This window comes from Triticum urartu, chromosome 2A, assembly GCF_056163025.1.
Source record: "Triticum urartu cultivar PI428250 chromosome 2A, HENAU_Tu73, whole genome shotgun sequence".
NCBI lineage: Eukaryota > Viridiplantae > Streptophyta > Magnoliopsida > Poales > Poaceae > Triticum > Triticum urartu.
Window position 1 is genome coordinate 9,702,053 of NC_141874.1, and position 21,257 is coordinate 9,723,309.

Genomic DNA, 21,257 nt, shown 5'->3' on the forward strand with positions numbered 1-21,257 from the left:
AATATGGACATTTGGGTCCTTGTTGATACGCTTCCGATTCTATCGCAATGTGAGTTTCTCAAACATAGTTATTAACTAATTTATATTGTTTATTTCAAAATAGTTGATAGCTTATTTCCATTGACAGCTTATTTTGAATCTTTAAAGAATGTGCAGAAGATGGTAGACAAAACCCACTACACTGATGGCTCCGAATTAACTTATAAGGAGAAAAATCATCTGATTGCTTATTGTACTTTTTTGAGAATTACAATACCTATTATCGAACTCCTTCAAATTATGGTGAATACGTGCCACTAGTGCACGTGTTGAACCACGATAACTTCTATGGAGATACCCTGGTAAGATATTTTACTATTACAACATCCGTGCATCTTTTGCATACTTCTAAAACTAGTACATCATTGCTAACTACGAAGTTATTACTATGTTTTCCAACAAAAATCCCGATGGATTGTGTGCCTCATCTGATGTATTACAATAGTCGTCTTGAAGTTCTGAACCTACAGCCAGGTCATCCTACGGATCTCACCTGTGCATATCGAATTTCTGAAACCGGTGAACACATGCTAATCAAAGAGTGGAAAAAATGTTTGGACATTCGTAAGAAGGTTCTTGGAAGCAACATTAAGCGAAAGGAAAGAATTGAAGACAGGATAATCTGCATTCTCAATAATGGAGAGCGAGGGGCTATCTTGTTTTTTGCTATTTTACCTTAGAGAATATAGTAGGTCCTAAGAGAATGTAGTAGGTCCTATGAGGTACAATATGTTTATTATGTGATGTCAGGAGTACTTGTGATTACGACTAGTGACCAATGATATGATGATGATGATGATAAGTTGTTAATGATATGATGATGATGATATTTATTATATCATTGGGTGAAAGAACCGCGGATTAGTTTCAAGTGGATGTCCGTCCACTTGAAACTAGTCCACACGGTTCTTTCACCCCGTGATGTAATAACTCATTATGATGTAAAAACAATTTGTAAATTCCTGTTGTATGAAAATTTGTGTAAAGGTGTACGGATACAACATGAAATAAAAAAGAAATAAAATACGAAATAATAGTAGCAGCGCGGGCAGAGAGAAGGACGACGACCCGGAGCTATGCGGATGATAGGTGGGGCCACCCGCCCGTGCGCATTTATGTTGGCGGGTGGGAGGTAGGTGGCCGCCTACCACGTGGACTCTCGAAGCGTCCGTTCGCTGTCCGCCGCGACCCAAACCCGGTGCAAGTTTGCGCTCGAAATGGATCGGCCCAGATATAAAACGGATCAGATGGGTCCGGGCCGTGGCGCTACTTTGTCCAAAGCGCGGAACCGCAGTCCGCAGCCCTACCTCCTGGTGCGTGCCGTTTGCTGGGAACCATTCGCTGGTGGATCCAACTGTCCAAGCGAGTCCCCTCTTTACTTCCCTTGACGCCGGTTTCCCTGCTGATGTATTTTATTTTAGATCTACTACCAGGCAAAAATCCCCCTTCTCCTTCCTCGCTCGATCCCCAAATCCCCAAATCAAATCGCTGCCTCCACCCTAACCCTAACCCTAGCCGCGCCGCCACCATCGATCCGATCCCCAAATCCCCCTTCTCCTTCCTCCCTCCCTCCACCAAACCCTAACCCCTAGCCGCCATGGCCCCCCCGATGGTTCTGCTCAAGCGCCATGTTGATTTCTCCCACGACGTGGCCGCAGTGCCAATCCCCTCCCCCTGCCCGTGGGGAGCAAGCAACAAAGAGACGAGTGATGCAGTCATCGAGTACCTGCGCGCCCTCAAGGCCCGCGCAGTCGTCGCCTCTCCGCCGCAACTCTCCTCCCTCCGCATACTACCGCCGCCGAATTCCGCCCCGCTCCTAGGCCTGCGCTCGGGCCACATCTCCAGCGCGGACAAGAACCTGGTCGCCCTCTACGCCGGAGGGTACCGCCCTGGCGCCGAAACGTTTGTGGAGATGGGAGCCTATCTCATCTACGACGCCAGGGATGGCTCCCTCTCCGTCATCCCCCCTATCCCCTCCCACGACGAGTATATGGCCATGGGGCACCAGTCGGCCGTCGTCATGTGCGACGCCACCGGGGGTGGCTACCTTCTTGCCGAGCTCGTCTGGGTCATGCCAGGCTTCTCCCGAGCCGCCGTCTGGCTGTGGGAGTCGTCTGGCAAAGAATGGGTCTTGAAGCCCGGCTGCCTGCCCCTTCCACCCAACATAGCCATGTATTTCTCCATTCACTCGTGCTTCTCTTATCGGGGCTCTACCTTCTGCTGGGTGGATCTCCACCAAGGCATGGCGCTCTGTGATCTGCACCAAGGCTGCAAGTTGAGCTTCATTGAGTTGCCCCAAGGACGTCCAAACTATGATGCCTCCGACTATCCAGGCGGCCTCTGTGCTGAGGAGTTCCATTCCGTGGCCTGTGTTCGTGGCTCCATCAAGTTCCTTGCCTTCAATAAATTTTTTGAACGCAAGCCCGGCGAAGAATATGGACTGACCGTCTGGACTCTCTACCCTGACCACCCAGGGTGGAGCATAAGCTACCAGTGCAGCATCCAAGACATCTGGGCAAACACCAACTACCAGTCTGCTGGTTTGAGACAGCTTGCTCCGTCGTTCCCTGTCCTGAGCATCCATCAAGACGGCGTCGTCTACCTAGTCGTAAACGATACCAGTGTGGTGGGGAAGGACCGTCGACTAGTGCACAAGGCCCAGTATTTGCTTCGTGTCGACATGGGGAATAACAACGATGTCCAGGTCTATCAACAGAAGACGACGCATATTTATTCCTAGCTCTTTGCAAGTGAGTTCAGTGCGCACCGACGACAGGATCACCCGGTACTACTACCACCACCAAGCATGGTTTCATTTGCATACTACTGTCATTTTATCTATGTGTGTTCACTATCACTGAACATGCTTTCATTTGCAGGCGTGCTACTATAATTTTGCTTAGGTTTTATAAAATGATTAAAATTCCAATGCTTGCTTATCGCGTCCAGTTTGCTTCATACTTGCTAATAGAAATCAAGATATTTGGCCACCTCCTCATGTTGAACAGTAGATGTCTGATATAGATGCTCATCCGCAATCATGATTCTGTAATCAATTGTCACTACCTGAACATGCAAAGTCCATTCAAAGATGTCAGCGTATGTGTTGTCATTAGCTTCACCCCTACACTTTTAAGGCATTCAGTGAATATAGCAGCGTATGTGTAGTTCGTTTCTGAACTTGGAATTGGTATGAGCCAAGTCCATTCAAAGATGCACATAGCAGCTGAAGCATAATTTCAAACTAGAGCTGAGCACTGACGGTGTCTGAATGTAAGATGTCAAAAGTAAATAAATGTACCCTTGACACAGATGGCTGTTTCAACGATTTTAATTCAGAGCATCCTAGACTGACCTTTAGACATTGTGTTGGGTGTTTCCCAAATAATTAATATCGATGCATGTTTACTCTAGCTTGCAATTTTTCATTTTTAAAATTGTTTTTAGGTAATTATAACCTGTCATATGGTCACACTAAAGGTATTATGTTTGACAAACATCTCTGTTTCGTTTTTGCCAGAGAGAGATAGAAGCAGCAAGCGAGTTTGGCGCAAGTGGAAAGAAGACGAAGGCCTGAGATGTTGCAACACATCAAGTGGAAATTTGGACCGCATCATTATCACTTTATGTTGTGTGGGTCCACTGGAGGCATTTGATGTGGTCATTATCAACCGTTTTTATTTATTAAACTGGATTTTGGGTAGAATGCATTATGTATGAGTCATGGCTCTATGTCTAGTGTATGTCTAGTGAGTGGCTTCTTTTGGATTGTAACTTGCATCATTGTCATTTTCTTACATGAATTCTACTACTATGATTTTACAAGCAATATTAGAGAACTAATTTGATGCCTCCCTCCGTTGTTTGCTTGCCCATGATTTGACTGGCATTGACAGACCAAAAACAAGATAAATTTTGGATTTTAAAAGGAAACAATTTGTTAACTAGCGTGATTTTCATACTTGCTAATAGAATGATTGCCCATGTACCCTTGACGCTCATGTTCTGTAGCATGAACTTGTGGTGCTTGAAAAAAAATGAAAAAACCCATGTTTATAAAGTTTAAAAAGAATTTGAAAACAAATGTCTAAAGTTGAATGTGTTTACCACATGAAATTTGGTTTGCACACACGTAATATACATTTGTGGTGCGCTCGCGCCATTTGTAATTTCTGCGTGGCCTGTGGTTACATTTGTTTGTGCGGCATGGCTGGATTTCTTTGATGCCTTCAAAGACTGGTTGCACCACAAGGCATACAATCGCTTGTTTTGAGTGTGCCTATTCAGAATTAATGAAACAAAAAAATTCAAGCTGAAAAAAGTGAAAAGGTCCAGTTGGATGACAATCTCGTTGATACAATATATTTTCAAGCTGAAAGAGCCTGGAATTGTGTACGTACACGAGGACTCAGACCAAAGGTGCAACAAAACCAAGGAATGAACAAACACACACAACAAGCCACCACCCGAGTGTCCAGCACAAGAACAAGTATTAGACATGCATTCAACTCTCACAAAATGCGTAGCAGGCCATCTAGCTAAACAGTCAGTCACCCGCAGGCATTGCGCTTGAAATCAGTACAAGTATTAGACATGCATTCAACTCTCACAAAATGCGTAGCAGGCCATCTAGCTAAACAGTCAGTCACCCGCAGGAATTGCGCTTGAAATCAATACAAGTATTAGACATGCATTCAACTCTCACAAAATGCGTAGCAGGCCATCTAGCTAAACAGTCAGTCACCCGCAGGAATTGCGCTTGAAATCAGTTATTTTGGACCATCTCACAATCAACTGTGTGATCACCAAGCCTGCAAATAAGCAAAAAACATATCAGATAAGTTGCCATATTATGTATGATTACCAACTAGCAAGTGCATAGCTCACATTTGAATCACTTCATCAACAAAAGTCTCAATCGATGCAGGGCATGGCTGCTGGCATTTGCTTTTGAATCTAACTAAAATTTGAAACAGCATATGTGCTAGAAAATATTTCTCAGCCACCACCAATGAGAACGCTGCTTCAAGCTTATCTAATGGGAACCCCTGCATCAAAATAAGTTTTATCAGCTTGTCATACAAAAATAGCTTGTCAAACTTAAATACAAGAGAGAATATTTCAAAAAATATCTTACTAAGCGGTGTTTGAAGAAATTGTGAGAAAACGCGAGCAAACTGACTCCATTATTCTTGTACGGGTACCGTATGTTCCCCTCATCATCTTCCCACCAAATATAAGTGTACGTTTTATCCATTGCTGGAATCTGCCTCAACCTGTTCTCCCAATTAAAATTCGCGAGAGCTTTTATCAAGGCGGTTAGATCATCTTCACCATGCCTTTTAATCAAAAGGTCCAGAAATGCACTATGATTGATCCTTTCAGAATATGTCAAGAGAGAAATGTGATTTGTGACAAAAGCAATCACTGCCTTACTTTGACAGTCAACATTTGGACCTTTAGCTGACAAGAACTCAATCAGATGATGAAATCCATTGGATATTTGTCAGCTGCGTCTCCTAAGGCCCGGTCAAAGATTACAGAAACAGCATTGTAGTCCAACAAGGCAGAAGGCCGACTATATTCTTCTGGGGCAGCATCGATACGGACATTTCCATCGGTGTCAAACATAATTTGCTGGGAACTGAAGTTACCTCCGAAGGAATGGCCACTAAAGTGCTTCCGGCACAGGTAGATTAGCACTTTTTTACATCGAACTTGGAGGAGACGTGCCAGATATTTCACTTCCATTTGTGGCTGTATGATGGCCTGTTCCGGGAGAAGTAGGTCCCCTGGCAAAGGCACACGCTGGTATGGATCCAGATCACTGATTACATAATCCCAGTTGTGACCAGCACTTCAAAACAAACAAAATTAGTGTTTTACATGGTGGATATTTCCATGTGCGTCTATAAGAAACTTAACAATTTAGTGATGCCAATGTTCTATGGATACAAATAAACTCACAGACAAGAAAACTGCAGAAACATGGTACAATTGACTACAGGTATGCACTCAACATAAGCCATGAAGGAATTTGCAGGGAACAACCCCATATCATCTAATATTTATACAGAAAAGGGCCATTTTCCTTGGTAACCATTGTATAAGCTGAACAGCAAACGATAGTGTCCAGCCTGACACAGCAGAATCGAAAGCATGCTGAAGTTAAAATCCACATGAGCCATACATAGATTAATGGTTGGGCATAATCTATCAACTTGAATTGTTAGAATTAAAGGGGGGAAATAGATATGATCGGCACATACTGCATCACCCACTTCAATTATTCATGAAGCCTAAGTTTCAGAATTAAGCAACAGTATTTGTGAAACTTCAATTTTAGTATCCATCATACCAGGAATTGAACAAAATAACAATGTAGAACCTATCCACCAATGGAATGTAATGCACACTTGCAAGAAAAAATAACATCTTAAAGACAAAAAGCAGCTGTGAGGAATAGTAAGTTCAAGAAGCTGGTAATAAACCTCTACCAATAAAAATAATTTCTGAAATTTAGTCTAGCGCAATTTATTACATACCAGCCACCTCTGAGTCTTGGATTAATTATGATTTTTGAATCCTTGTTTATCTGATAATAGGATAGAAGTTGCTCAGGATCCAACACTTTTCCACAATAAATTGAGTAAAAATCCTTGGATTTTACACCCACTTTATCACATGCCACCTTCATTAACATATTCACATTTGAAGTGTACAGATTTTCCTGATGAGAAATTGTTGTGCCACAGAGATGTAGAAACACCTGAGAAACTCCCTGCAAATAATTGTTGGCTAGAATGTTAGATAAATTGGAAGTTACAATTAAGGCAGAGAGAAAGCTATACAAATATAAGGCATAATAAGCAGATAACATAATTATGTTTAGTTTAAATCTAGATTTGACATTCATTTAAAACTAATGTAATATCCACCGAAAAACAATCTATGGCTATTTTCGTCAATATGATGATACCTACAATCATCAATACCCATAACAAATTCAGACAGCTAGAATTCACTAGATTTAACGGTTATGCTTGTTGGAGACATAAAGGTAGCAAGCTTCCCAACAAATCAAATTAGTAAAAACCTTGGAGCCATAGTAGTTGCATGCACAAATGGCAACCATAGAATGGATGGATATGACCCTGATAATCTATATAGAGCTGACGGTTTGGTGACAAGATCGCATTGTTCCAGATCAAGTTGAACCCACTGCCCACATTTACAACAAACATTCGATTCAACATCCAGCATCCAAAATACTACCATGAAGCATTGCAACACAAAATTACCTCAGTATAATAGTCGTTGTCTATCTTCTGCACTAGGCCCTTTGAGCTGTTGGAGGAATTCTTAAAACCCTGACATAACATAAGCAATTGATGAAACCATGTAACAACTCATTGAAATAAACAGACAAACATACAATTGAATAAGTATGAAGAATCATAACCCACCCAATGTCATTTAAGGTATTGTTTCTAGAAATATCACCTTTATAATCACATATTTATTGAAAATTAATTGAAAGGTGCTGCTAGTGTACCACACATGGACAGATAATAACACAGCATTTTCCAACATATAGCAACAGCAAGTTCCTATAAAATTTTATCTTTCAGCAATGATCAGGAAAGTGTAACATATGCACGGGTCCGAAGAAAATCAGAATTAGCGACAAGCTAGACTATATCTTGAAGTAGGACTGAATGGGTCCAAACAAAATCAGAAATAGGACAAACTAAGCTATGCTGTAGCTTGAATGCAAAGCGCTATTTTAGAATCTTGCCTTTAACTCTTCAAATCGAAGAGAATAATTACTTGATTCCTCTCCATCAGAAACTAGTATCACATCATCACTCACGGAACCAGCCCTGAGATAAAAATTCATCTACAAGCAATTTTACAAAATATTATCAGCCAAAATGTAAAAGCATAGTAGAAGAGCTGTTGCTTGATTCACTAGCCCTCAAGTAATAGTTCATCTACAATATATGATCATCCAAAATGTAAAAAAAACAGTACATTGATGCAAGCTCTGAGATAATTAGTGTGTCAAATTACCTTCGAGATATAATTGCATTTTCCATTATTGGACCCAGGGTAGCCTCCCCTATCACTACAGAAACAATCTGGAAAATCACTAAATGCCTGCAATGAACAGAAAGTATTGGTGCAAAACAATGGGTATGTTCCATCTAAAAAGGGAACACTCTTTGAGCAAGCCAAGAATATCTGATCAGCATGATTTCATACTTCTCAATTTATTATGCGTCACATACCTCATAGTCTTGTGGTCTTAAGCTGTTATCCCTCGCTCTTTGAGCCAACTGCTTCACCTCCTCACCGATTGTAGCAAGTCATGTCTTGTCTGCATCCTGCAACACAAGTAATGAGTTAGAAAAGAGAAAGACACAAAACGTAGATGGTTATACATTCTTTGGGCAGTAAATGTATACCCAGCCAACTTTATTCTCTTTGGCAAACCTTCCACATGAGCGACTTAAAAGACAACAATATACATATAAGAACCGGTGATTACCTTTCTAACAAGGTCTTTAGATATCTTCTTTCCACCAGATGCTTCCTGCAGTGGGTTCAGTTCCCCTCGCAACCTGTATCACAACAAAATGAAGAACTCTTCTTTATACAAAAGTTTGGTACTTAAATGGTCAATTGCATGCTTTGTAACATCAGGCCTGAAACATACTTGATAAGTTTGTCGACGGGTGTGTCAACTGTCAAGTAGTAATGTGGGATGGTTTCTTTAGAGGCTAAGAGGCGGTCTGCAGTAACCTGAAATGAACAGGACTTAAACCACTACAAGGCAGATAGGATCAACCAAAAAAATCCCATCGGCAATCTTCACAGTTGAAACATACCTTTCTTATCTGAGCATTTGGAATATCAGTGCAATCTAATCCTGAAGCTGCAAAAGACTCGCTCTTGCCACCCTTGGCTACAGAAGCTTTGTTAAGCAAAAATAGTCATTAGATGCAGGCTGGGTTCCATTTGATTCACATGATATAAGGAAAGCATAAGCCAAATGCATGACATAATGAGCTTAGAGGCAGGCTCAAGCTTAGTGCAGAACTTTTACTTGGATCTCACAAGAATGCTGGTAAAAATGATTATTACGGAATTCGCGCACACATTTTGAAGTAGAGAACTAACATGAAAAGAAAAGGAAACAATAAGGAATGGCACATAAAAAAGCATGGAGTTATTTTTTTATGAGACCCGGATAGAGGTCTGATTAGGATAAACAATCAAGAACACACGACTACACAGCAAGTTAACAACAAACAGAAGTGATTTACAACCAAATCTAGCTAGGAAGAGAGTTCAGTTTGTATAATAATTAATGCTTTCACCCATCTGGGGAATGCAATCAGAGATAAAATAGCATACCCAAGTAATCTTCAATGTCTGCCTTGAGAATACCACCGTCAGGACCGGTGCCTTTTACACTTGACAGTTGGACCTCATGTTTGACAAAACACAGACATATGTCTTAATTGACTGCGCACTGCCTACAGCAACTATCTAGATAGACTAGCTCAACTAAAGACTTCCATAGTTATCCTCTGCGAAATTTCTGGAAAGGGAATACTTACATTGTTAGGCTTGGGAGGTTCTCTCGTAGCCTTTGATACATCTGCAGCCGACGGTTTGTAACCTTTGAACTTATCGATGTCACCTTCTTCTTCCAGAATCAAACAAATTACCTAATGGCATAGGCCACGCAGTACAAGCAATAGTACAATGTTAGCAAAACATGCAAGCACTAGTACTACAACATGAAACAATAGGTAGACGGTTATACGTTCTTTGGACAGTAGATGTATACCTCACCAACTTTAACCTCTTTGGCACAATCACCGTGAACAATCTTAGCAAAATAGCCCTCTTCCATCCATTCTATCTCAGATCTGGCTTGACTCTGATTAAATGTAGTGCGCATACAGATGTAATTTAGCTTCTGCTGCAGCAGAGCAATACTGTACGGCGACCCGCAAAGCACAAGAATGTACGCAGCACAAGAATGAGAGAGAGACCTTGGGCGCGAGCTTGGAAGCCTGCGGCCTTGAGGTGCAGCCGTAGGTGTACACGCTCCTGTCGCCGCGACCCCCTCTGCCTCCTCGCCCTCCACTCGCCACCGGGACGCAGGACGCCGCGGGACCCATCTGCGAGCACGTCCGCACGGCCTCCTCGGCGCCGGCTGCGGAGGTGCCCTCGCCTAACTGTAGAGGGCGTCGGCAGAGCCCGAGCCTCTGGACGACGTCCTGGACGCCATCGGCGGGCGCGCCCTTGCCGCTCGTCTCCTCCACCACGAACTGCTTGCCGCGGGGAGCGGGGTTGAGGTAGCAGCCGCGCCTCGCCGCGGCCTCCTCCTCCTCCTCCGCGACGCCGTCGGCCTCGCACTCGCCCGCCGTCGGCGCCGCGGCGGGCCTGTCGCGCATGGTCGGGGGCGCGCGGTGCTCGGATCGGGAGGCCGCCGGGTCCGTCGTACGGCGCCATGCTCGACCCTCGTCGTCGGCCGCTAAAACCCTAGGGGAGAGGAAGGGGACGGAAAAAATGGAGACGACGAAGGCCGCGTCTGTCGCTGCGCATTCCTCTCCTCGCTGTGCGTGTTCGGGGGTGTGGGGTGGCGCCGCGGCGCTGGGTGTGCTGCGGCTGGGGGGTAGGCTAGGTGCGCGCGGTGCATGGACCCAGTAGAGGAGGGCAGCGTACGATAACTCCGGATGGGCCGTGGACACACCACCCGGGTCAGCTGCGTGGACCCGGTGCGCGGCGCGGGGTGCGCTCCTGTCCGTCCGATCGCATTGGAGGCACAGGATGCTGTGCGCCGCCGGCTCGTGGACGCGGCCTAGGGTCTTCCCGCGCAGGGCGAAGCATGGGGCCCACCAGCTGCTTTCTTTTTGAGATGGACCAGCTGCTCTCTTGACGCCACATATCGAGCCATACGCCTACATGCAGCCAGCGTACCCGCCAATGAGAGCCCGGCGCGTCGAGCGGGCCAGGGCTAGGCCTACACACAAGGGGTAGACGGGCACGTACATGTAGGCCTCTGTTGTTCCACCGGCTGCTCCAAACCCAAAATTCTACCCTTCCTTGCTCGTTCTTGTTCCGTGCATGGGCATGTGCTGCTTCGGTAGGAGTTCATTTCAAAATTCAAATCACGGCAACAGCCCAAGCACAATGGTTCATCATGGAGTATGCGCATCTTTTCCCCAAAACTTTTATTTACGTATTTTTATTTATTTGGTACTAAAAAATACTTTTGGATCTTACTACTTCTCGGCACATAATTTTCAAATGTGCATGCATTTTTATAGCCATTCTTTCAAACTCTATAAATGTATCGAGACAAAGCATCTGATCTTCCTCATGAAATTTTTACGCATGTGGCATTGCAGGAATGAAAGTCACCCACCATAAGGCGGTGCCGCTAATGGAGAGCTCAAGGAGACTTTTGAATAGCTACATTGAGTCCCTCATGTGTATCAAGCAAAAACCACATTACGACTTTGGTGAACCAAGATGGTGGTCACCATCAGCAATAAGTCAACACAGGTGCGACCCGACCCATGGCGCATACGACATGAAAGGAGGCAGAGGAACATTGGGACAGGTGGGACTTGCTACCACGGTGGCGTGCCATGTAGGCAGAGTCAGCAAACCACTTGACGGCGAGTGACGAAAATCAGCCCAAGTGTTCCCGACACTTTTTTCAAGTCGATGCATGACTATGTATCCACCGTGCAAGTTCATGCTTCATAGGTGCAATTACTCTTTTTAGCCTTCCTTCCACTTCTCACCGAGGTAGTTGTCGGCCTGGTCCTTGCTCTCACGGTGCGGAAAATTGGTGGCCTACATTGTCTCTAATGCCTTGTTCTTTGCCGCATGTGTCGTTAGTGACATCTCATCCTTAGTTGTCTCTGCCATCTGGGACGTCTTGTCCATATCCTCGCCATTTTTAAGTTCTTGTTTTTTGCGATGCCATTTGTAAGTTTGTTGGCGTGGCGGTGATGGCAGCTCCCCTTCGCAATTTGGCCATTCAGATTCCTCTTCGTCACATTGGTGAGGGCTCCGGTGTTATCATGAGGCGTGCGAACTTATTTTCAAAGGTTGTGATCTTGGATGTGTGGATCTTCCGGCGGTGAATGCTTCGGCGTTTGTTTTATCGAAAGCATTGGTCATGTAGGCCTTGATGGCTTACCGCACGCAATCTACAACGACAAGCTGGCTCTGCAGATGGAGAGGCATCAGGGGTGGCGCGCCATCAGCCTGTTCTCGAGGAAGAAGACAATCAGACCCTAGGGACATTGGTGTATTTTTTGGTTTATTTTAGAGGGGTGTGATGCCTCTTTCGCAAAAGAAAGTAAAGAAAAACAAGAATACATACCTGGGTCCCTCTCCGCTGATTTTGTTACAAAGAAATATATTTTTTTTCACATTGTACATCTTTTTAACAAAGAAAAACTGGTGTAATGCAAAAGGAATAACATAAACTTTCGAAAAACACAGTAAGTACTCCATATTAACCGTGTTAATTCGAAGCCTTTAACGGAAAACAAAACAATGTAGGCTAGTTTTTAAAATACATACTTTAAATATATTTTTGTGTAATCTTCGGCTTTTATTTCTTTTTTGCATAAGAAAACGATGTCCAGTTAATGTAATGCAAAAAAGAATCATGCATGTAAACTTTCTAAAACTATAGTAAGCACTACAGATTAGTCACCTTTGAAGGCTTAATGAAAGAGCAAAATAACTTTTTTATTTCTTTTTGATCAAATACATAATATCTGGCATTTAGTAAATCTTACTTTTTTAGAGTTTTTTAACTCCAATTTTCTCATTTGCTCAGAGGAGAAAATGGATGCTTATCCATATGTGCACCCGTGATACAAAAAAAACAAACTCTCTCTCTCTAGCCTGCCTTTTCCTCTCCTCCCCCCAGCGGGCCTCTCTCTCCAATCCCCAACTCCCATGATCTCCTCGGTCCGCTTCTTGCCTGTGTTCTCTTGATTGATTGGTTGCCTGGCACTACATGGCACAGAGCTGGAGGCCGCGCGACGTACGTACGTCTGCCCGGCAGGACGACTTGGCTCGGACGCAGCCAATGCAAGCAGCACCGCACAGCGGTGCGCGGTGGCCGATGAATGTCGCCGTGCGTGCGTGCGTGCTCGTGTACGCGACGGCAAGGGAGCGGCGTGCGTGCGTGCGTGCATGCATGCAAGGACGGACCGGGCGGTGGCCGATGAACGTTTGCAAGTTGCAACCAAGTGTGGCCTGCCCTGCCCTGCCCTTTCGTGCGTGCGTGCCTCTTCGGTACGTACATGCCCCTGCCTCCGTTCATGGAAAGGCTACACACTCAACAATGCCCTCAAATGAAAGATGACGACTTGCTCAATGAAAACGGAGGCATCCTCTACTTGGAAAGCATTGTGGCATATTTGCAAAAGAAAAGAAAAAACACTCTGGCATGCGAACACTCAAGTTTTGTCTCGGGCTCTCGGCACCCGCACATCCCTCTAAAAAGAGTTTACACATTTCGGTGCAGATTAAAGGTGAAGATTATAAGTTGCCCCTTCAAAAAAAAGATTGTTCTAATATCTTATTTCGGTCCGTTGGGAGAACGAGGATCAACTAGAAGGGATCGTTGGTGCTATAATCCTTGATCATAGCGGAAAGTTTATAGCGGCAACCGATGAGAAGATGAGCTTCTGTTTCGATGCTTTCACCGCAAAGGCCACAACGGTTAGATTTCGGCTAAACTTGACTAGAACAGTCGGACGAAACAAGCTAGAGTTGGAATCTGATAATGCCAAGCTGGTTTCGGCCTTTCAAGCGGTGATGGGACCTATTTTTTTTTTTTGAAACGGAGGCAAAAGTTTTGCCTCGTCTATTAATTAAGCAAAAGTGAGCCGGCCGGTTAATTAACAGGAAGCCAGGATAAAGCCATCACAACCGTTGAGCGGCACACACAAGATACCCCACACATGCCACTTCAAAGGGTGCCTCATCGAGACAGCACACGTGCATCATCGTCATCATTCCTCCCCTAGAGGCGTCATCGTCAACCCTAAACCCTGAGCAAACGAATCCAATTTGCTGTAGGCGATCGTCGACTCAACCCACACTGTAGAGGCCGAGTGAAGTTCTATGAAGATCCGCGCCAAACTCAGTCACCTACGATCAAACAAACGTAGCTCTGACTCAGACGGAGAACAACGAATGGCAAAACCAAGCACGACTGCCGCCACGGAAGATCACCCAATGGTCCACCTGCACCATTCATCATATACCACAGGGCCCCGCCGCCGCAGCTTCAACTTTACAACAACAAAACAAACCGAGGAAATCCCGTGGACACGACGAAGAAGAGCCGACTACCACAACTATTGTCGCGCTGCCGATGTCGCTCCCACCATCATCATTGCCACAGAAATCTGAACCCCAAAACCACCGCCATCCACTGGCCCCACTCACCGATGCCGAGCTCCAAAGATGAAGCCCCCAAGAGGGAATACGACACCAAGGCGCCGCCATCGTTCAATCACACAAGATCAAAGGTTGCGAACACTGAAATCCCGTTTTGGTACCCACACATCCCTCTACAAAAGTTTACATATTTTGATGCAGATTAAAGGTGAAGATTATAAGTTACCCCTTCAATAAAAAAATGTTCTGATCTCTTATTCAGTCCATTGGGAGAACGAGGATCAACGAGAAGGGGTTGTTGGTGCTATAATATGTGACCATTGAGAAGATGAGCTTCTGTTTCGATGCTTTTACCGCAAAGGCGACAACTGTTAGATTTCGGCTAAACTTGTCTAGAACAGTCTGATATGACAAGGTAGCACTACTAGGGAAAACCTTATACACAGAATCATAGCAGCAGCGCGGTCTAAAAACAGACGCTACTGCTAATTAGCAGCAACGAGCTTTAGAAAAGAGCGCTGCTAATGACTGAGTAGCAGTAGCGCTCTAGGTGAAAAGAGCGCTACTACTATAATTGCCACGGTGTTGCCTCCAGGCTAGATATAGTAGTAGCGCCCTTACGGTGGACGCGCTACTGCTAAAGAACTTAGTAGCAGTGGTTTTGCTCAAAACTCGCTGCTGGTAAGTATGACCGCAACTAATTAAGTTTAGTCCCATACTGCTAAGCGAACAAGGTGTTTACCACCTTAAATATGTTGCTTCTCAACCTATCTCAAGCACTTCGTCTTCATTGAACTATATGTGTATGATTTGTGGTTGCAATATGAATCCTCGCCTGTACCTATACAGGTACAGTGAGGATTCATGTTGACTATTTAGATTATACACAAAAAGATCAATGATGACCAATGTATATTTTTGATGTTTTTACTAAACAAAAGAAATAACTGCTTCCGTTAGCAGTAGCGGGTTTTCCCAAAACACGCTGTAGATAAGTTAGCTATAGCGCGTTTTCTGTACGTGCGCTACTGCTAGTTCGAGTTAACCACCCCCCGCATCAAAATTTCGCTAAGTACTCCTTTCCCCCCCCACCGGCCTGTTCCCCTACTCCCTGTCGCCGCCGCCCGAGCCCGAGCACGCCTGTGCCCTCACCGCCGCCGCCGCCGCCCGCCCTCAACCTCACCACCCCCGCTCTCGACCACACTGTCGCCGCCCTCGACCTCACCGCCATCGCCCTTGACCGAGCCCGCCGAGCCCGCCGCCCAGGACCGCCGCCCTCCCGATCCCGAGCCCGCCCTCGCCGCCCCTCCGTCGCCGAGCACCTCCCCGCCACCGTCTCTCCCTCTGTAAGCCCCCCACCCCTCCCCAACCCCCTCTCTCTTTGCTTAGTTAGTAGATGATTTTAGTAGTAGTAGATGTTAATTTAGGGTTCATAAATAATGATTTTTAGAAGTAGTGGATATTAATTACTAGTAGTGATGGTAAACTAGTTGTATAATTAGCAGTAGTACATGTTAATTAGTAGTATATGTAGTAGTTAGATGTTAATTAGTAGTAGTATATGTGCTAGTTTCTTTCTATTTATAGTAAGTTTATATTTAGTAAGAACTAGTTGAATTAATAGAACTAGTTTAGTTTTAGTTGAACTAGTATAGTAAGTAAATTAATAACTAGTTGAACTACTTCATTTTTAGAAAGAACTAGTTTTTTTCTTTTTATACTAAGTTTATATTCAGTAAGAACTAATTGAATTAATAGAACTAGTTGAACATGCCATATTTGGTGTTATTTTTTAGTTTAAGCAATTATTTCATGTTTTGGTTACACCTCCCAGTGGTCTATATTTTGCCGGAGTGTTGATTAATTTCCGTTCCGCCAAATTTCAGGCGCTCGATATGTCCTTTTTTAGCAAAGGTCATGCCGGATTTTTCCGTGAATTCTAGCATGACTTGTGCTAGAATATGTGGGAAATATCGAGTGGCCTGGATTTTCTTTGAAAAATAATGATCTAATTTAGGTTTTTTAGTACATATATTTAATTGTACAAGTTTAATCTTTGAATTATGAATGTAGGAAATGTCGTACTCGGACGACGACAGTCTCCCGGGGGAGTGCAGCTGGTGCCACGACGATCGAGGTATGTGCGGCAGGTTCGTTGAGCTGGACGAAGATCGACGCTTCAGCATTAAGCTCGAGGAGACCTTCGATGTTGAAACGGTACGCAACTACGACAAGTGTTTTTTTTTCGTAATTAAGCATGACTTCAACTATTTCAACGTCTAATTTTCATCTTTTACAATTCGACTAGCTTATCCCATGCCATGCAAGACGCTATGTCTTGAAGAGGATGAGTTTTGAAGACCATGAAAATTTTCAAACAAAGAAAATACACCTAAGGACCCATCATGATATCAATTTTGAAGTAAATCTGTATAATTCTCAGAGCGTAACCCATTTTGGTTGTCAAAATTGGGAAGCACTTTGCAAAATGTATGGTTTTTATGAGGGTATGATTGTCACCATGGATCTTGGTCATCCTGACATCGAGCAAGACAATATGGACATTTGGGTCCTTGTTGATACGCTTCCGATTCTATCGCAATGTGAGTTTCTCAAACATAGTTATTAACTAATTTATATTGTTTATTTCAAAATAGTTGACAGCTTATTTCCATTGACAGCTTATTTTGAATCTTTAAAGAATGTGCAGAAGATGGTAGACAAAACCCACTACACTGATGGCTCCGAATTAACTTATAAGGAGAAAAATCATCTGATTGCTTATTGTACTTTTTTGATAATTACAATACCTATTATCGAACTCCTTCAAATTATGGTGAATACGTGCCACTAGTGCACGTGTTGAACCACGATAACTTCTATGGAGATACCCTGGTAAGATATTTTACTATTACAACATCCGTGCATCTTTTGCATACTTCTTAAACTAGTACATCATTGCTAACTACGAAGTTATTACTATGTTTTCCAACAGAAAATCCCGATGGATTGTGTGCCTCATCTGATGTATTACAATGGTCGTCTTGAAGTTCTGAACCTACAGCCAGGTCATCCTACGGATCTCACCTGTGCATATCGAATTTCTGAAACCGGTGAACACATGCTAATCAAAGAGTGGAAAAAATGTTTGGACATTCGTAAGAAGGTTCTTGGAAGCAACATTAAGCGAAAGGCAAGAATTGAAGACAGGATAATCTGCATTCTCAATAATGGAGAGCGAGGGGCTATCTTGTTTTTTGCTATTTTACCTTAGAGAATATAGTAGGTCCTAAGAGAATGTAGTAGGTCCTATGAGGTACAATATGTTTATTATGTGATGTCAGGAGTACTTGTGATTACGACTAGTGACCAATGATATGATGATGATGATGATAAATTGTTAATGATATGATGATGATGATGATATTTATTATATCATTGGGTGAAAGAACCGCGGATTAGTTTCAAGTGGATGTCCGTCCACTTGAAACTAGTCCACACGGTTCTTTCACCCCGTGATGTAATAACTCATTATGATGTAAAAACAATTTGTAAATTCCTGTTGTATGAAAATTTGTGTAAAGGTGTACGAATACAACATGAAATAAAAAAGAAATAAAATACGAAATAATAGTAGCAGCGCGGGCAGAGAGAAGGACGACGACCCGGAGCTGTGCGGATGATAGGTGGGGCCACCCGCCCGAGCGCATTTATGTTGGCGGGTGGGAGGTAGGTGGCCGCCTACCACGTGGACTCTCGAAGCGTCCGCTCGCTGTCCGCCGCGACCCAAACCCGGTGCAAGTTTGCGCTCGAAATGGATCGGCCCAGATATAAAACGGATCAGATGGGTCCGGGCCGTGGCGCTGCTTTGTCCAAAGCGCGGAACCGCAGTCCGCAGCCCTACCTCCTGGTGTGTGCCGTTTGCTGGGAACCATTCGCTAGTGGATCCAACTGTCCAAGCGAGTCCCCTCTTTCCTTCCCTTGACGCCGGTTTCCCTGCTGATGTATTTTATTTTAGATCTACTACCAGGCAAAAATCCCCCTTCTCCTTCCTCGCTCGATCCCCAAATCCCCAAATCAAATCGCTGCCTCCACCCTAACCCTAACCCTAGCCGCGCCGCCACCGTCGATCCGATCCCCAAATCCCCCTTCTCCTTCCTCCCTCCCTCCACCAAACCCTAACCCCTAGCCGCCATGGCCCCCCCGATGGTTCTGCTCAAGCGCCATGTTGATTTCTCCCACGACGTGGCCGCAGTGCCAATCCCCTCCCCCTGCCCGTGGGGAGCAAGCAACAAAGAGACGAGTGATGCAGTCATCGAGTACCTGCGCGCCCTCAAGGCCCGCGCAGTCGTCGCCTCTCCGCCGCAACTCTCCTCCCTCCGCATACTACCGCCGCCGAATTCCGCCCCGCTCCTAGGCCTGCGCTCGAGCCACATCTCCAGCGCGGACAAGAACATGGTCGCCCTCTACGCCGGAGGGTACCGCCCTGGTGCCGAAACGTTTGCGGAGATGGGAGCCTATCTCATCTATGACGCCAGGGATGGCTCCCTCTCCGTCATCCCCCCTATCCCCTCCCACGACGAGTATATGGCCATGGGGCACCAGTCGGCCGTCGTCATGTGCGACGCCACCGGGGGTGGCTACCTTCTTGCCGAGCTCGTCTGGGTCATGCCAGGCTTCTCCCGAGCCGCCGTCTGGCTGTGGGAGTCGTCTGCCAAAGAATGGGTCTTGAAGCCCGGCTGCCTGCCCCTTCCACCCAACATAGCCATGTATTCCTCCATTCACTCGTGCTTCTCTTATCGGGGCTCTACCTTCTGCTGGGTGGATCTCCACCAAGGCATGGTGCTCTGTGATCTGCACCAAGGCTGCAAGTTGAGCTTCATTGAGTTGCCCCAAGGACGTCCAAACTATGATGCCTCCGACTATCCAGGCGGCCTCTGTGCTGAGGAGTTCCGTTCCGTGGCCTGTGTTCGTGGCTCCATCAAGTTCCTTGCCTTCAATAAATTTGTTGAACGCAAGCCCGGCAAAGAATATGGACTGACCGTCTGGACTCTCTACCCTGACCACCCAGGGTGGAGCATAAGCTACCAGTGCAGCATCCAAGACATCTGGGCAAACACCAACTACCAGTCTGCTGGTTTGAGATAGCTTGCTCCGTCGTTCCCTGTCCTGAGCATCCATCAAGACGGCGTCGTCTACCTAGTCGTAAACGATACCAGTGTGGTGGGGAAGGACCGTCGACTAGTGCACAAGGCCCAGTATTTGCTTCGTGTCGACATGGGGAATAACAACGATGTCCAGGTCTATCAACAGAAGACGACGCATATTTATTCCCAGCTCTTTGCAAGTGAGTTCAGTGCGCACCGACGACAGGATCACCCGGTACTACTACCACCACCAAGCATGGTTTCATTTGCATACTACTGTCATTTTATCTATGTGTGTTCACTATCACTGAACATGCTTTCATTTGCAGGCGTGCTACTATAATTTTGCTTAGGTTTTATAAAATGATTAAAATTCCAATGCTTCCTTATCGCGTCCAGTTTGCTTCATACTTGCTAATAGAAATCAAGATATTTGGCCACCTCCTCATGTTGAACAGTAGATGTCTGATATAGATGCTCATCCGCAATCATGATTCTGTAATCAATTGTCACTACCTGAACATGCAAAGTCCATTCAAAGATGTCAGCGTATGTGTTGTCATTAGCTTCACCCCTACACTTTTAAGGCATTCAGTGAATATAGCAGCGTATGTGTAGTTCGTTTCTGAACTTGGAATTGGTATGAGCCAAGTCCATTCAAAGATGCACATAGCAGCTGAAGCATAATTTCAAACTAGAGCTGAGCACTGACGGTGTCTGAATGTAAGATGTCAAAAGTAAATAAATGTACCCTTGACACAGATGGCTGTTTCAACGATTTTAATTCAGAGCATCCTAGACTGACCTTTAGACATTGTGTTGGGTGTTTCCCAAATAATTAATATCGACGCATGTTTACTCTAGCTTGCAATTTTTCATTTTTAAAATTGTTTTTAGGTAATTATAACCTGTCATATGGTCACACTAAAGGTATTATGTTTGACAAACATCTCTGTTTCGTTTTTGCCAGAGAGAGATAGAAGCAGCAAGCGAGTTTGGCGCAAGTGGAAAGAAGACGAAGGCCTGAGATGTTGCAACACATCAAGTGGAAATTTGGACCGCATCATTATCACTTTATGTTGTGTGGGTCCACTGGAGGCATTTGATGTGGTCATTATCAACTGTTTTTATTTATTAAACTGGATTTTGGGTAGAATGCATTATGTATGAGTCATGGCTCTATGTCTAGTGTATGTCTAGTGAGTGGCTTCTTTTGGATTGTAACTTGCATCATTGTCATTTTCTTACATGAATTCTACTACTATGATTTTACAAGCAATATTAGAGAACTAATTTGATGCCTCCCTCCGTTGTTTGCTTGCCCATGATTTGACTGGCATTGACAGACCAAAAACAAGATAAATTTTGGATTTTAAAAGGAAACAATTTGTTAACTAGCGTGATTTTCATACTTGCTAATAGAATGATTGCCCATGTACCCTTGACGCTCATGTTCTGTAGCGTGAACTTGTGGTGCTTGAAAAAAAATGAAAAAACCCATGTTTATAAAGTTTAAAAAGAATTTGAAAACAAATGTCTAAAGTTGAATGTGTTTACCACATGAAATTTGGTTTGCACACACGTAATATACATTTGTGGTGCGCTCGCGCC

General features: G+C 44.5%; 1 protein-coding gene and 1 pseudogene across 1 annotated transcript; both read left to right on the forward strand.

Moving 5' to 3' along the window:
- Positions 1–1,406: 1,406 nt before the first annotated feature.
- On the forward strand, positions 1,407–2,942 carry LOC147982817 (uncharacterized; annotated as a pseudogene).
- Positions 2,943–18,463: 15,521 nt separating this feature from the next.
- Positions 18,464–20,947, forward strand: LOC125540609 (uncharacterized). Its single transcript, XM_048704212.2, has 2 exons — positions 18,464–19,881; positions 20,617–20,947. Exon 1 carries the CDS (start codon positions 18,694–18,696, stop codon positions 19,645–19,647), a length of 954 nt encoding a protein of 317 aa, XP_048560169.2. The 5' UTR covers positions 18,464–18,693; the 3' UTR covers positions 19,648–19,881; positions 20,617–20,947.
- The last annotated feature ends 310 nt before the right edge of the window (positions 20,948–21,257 follow it).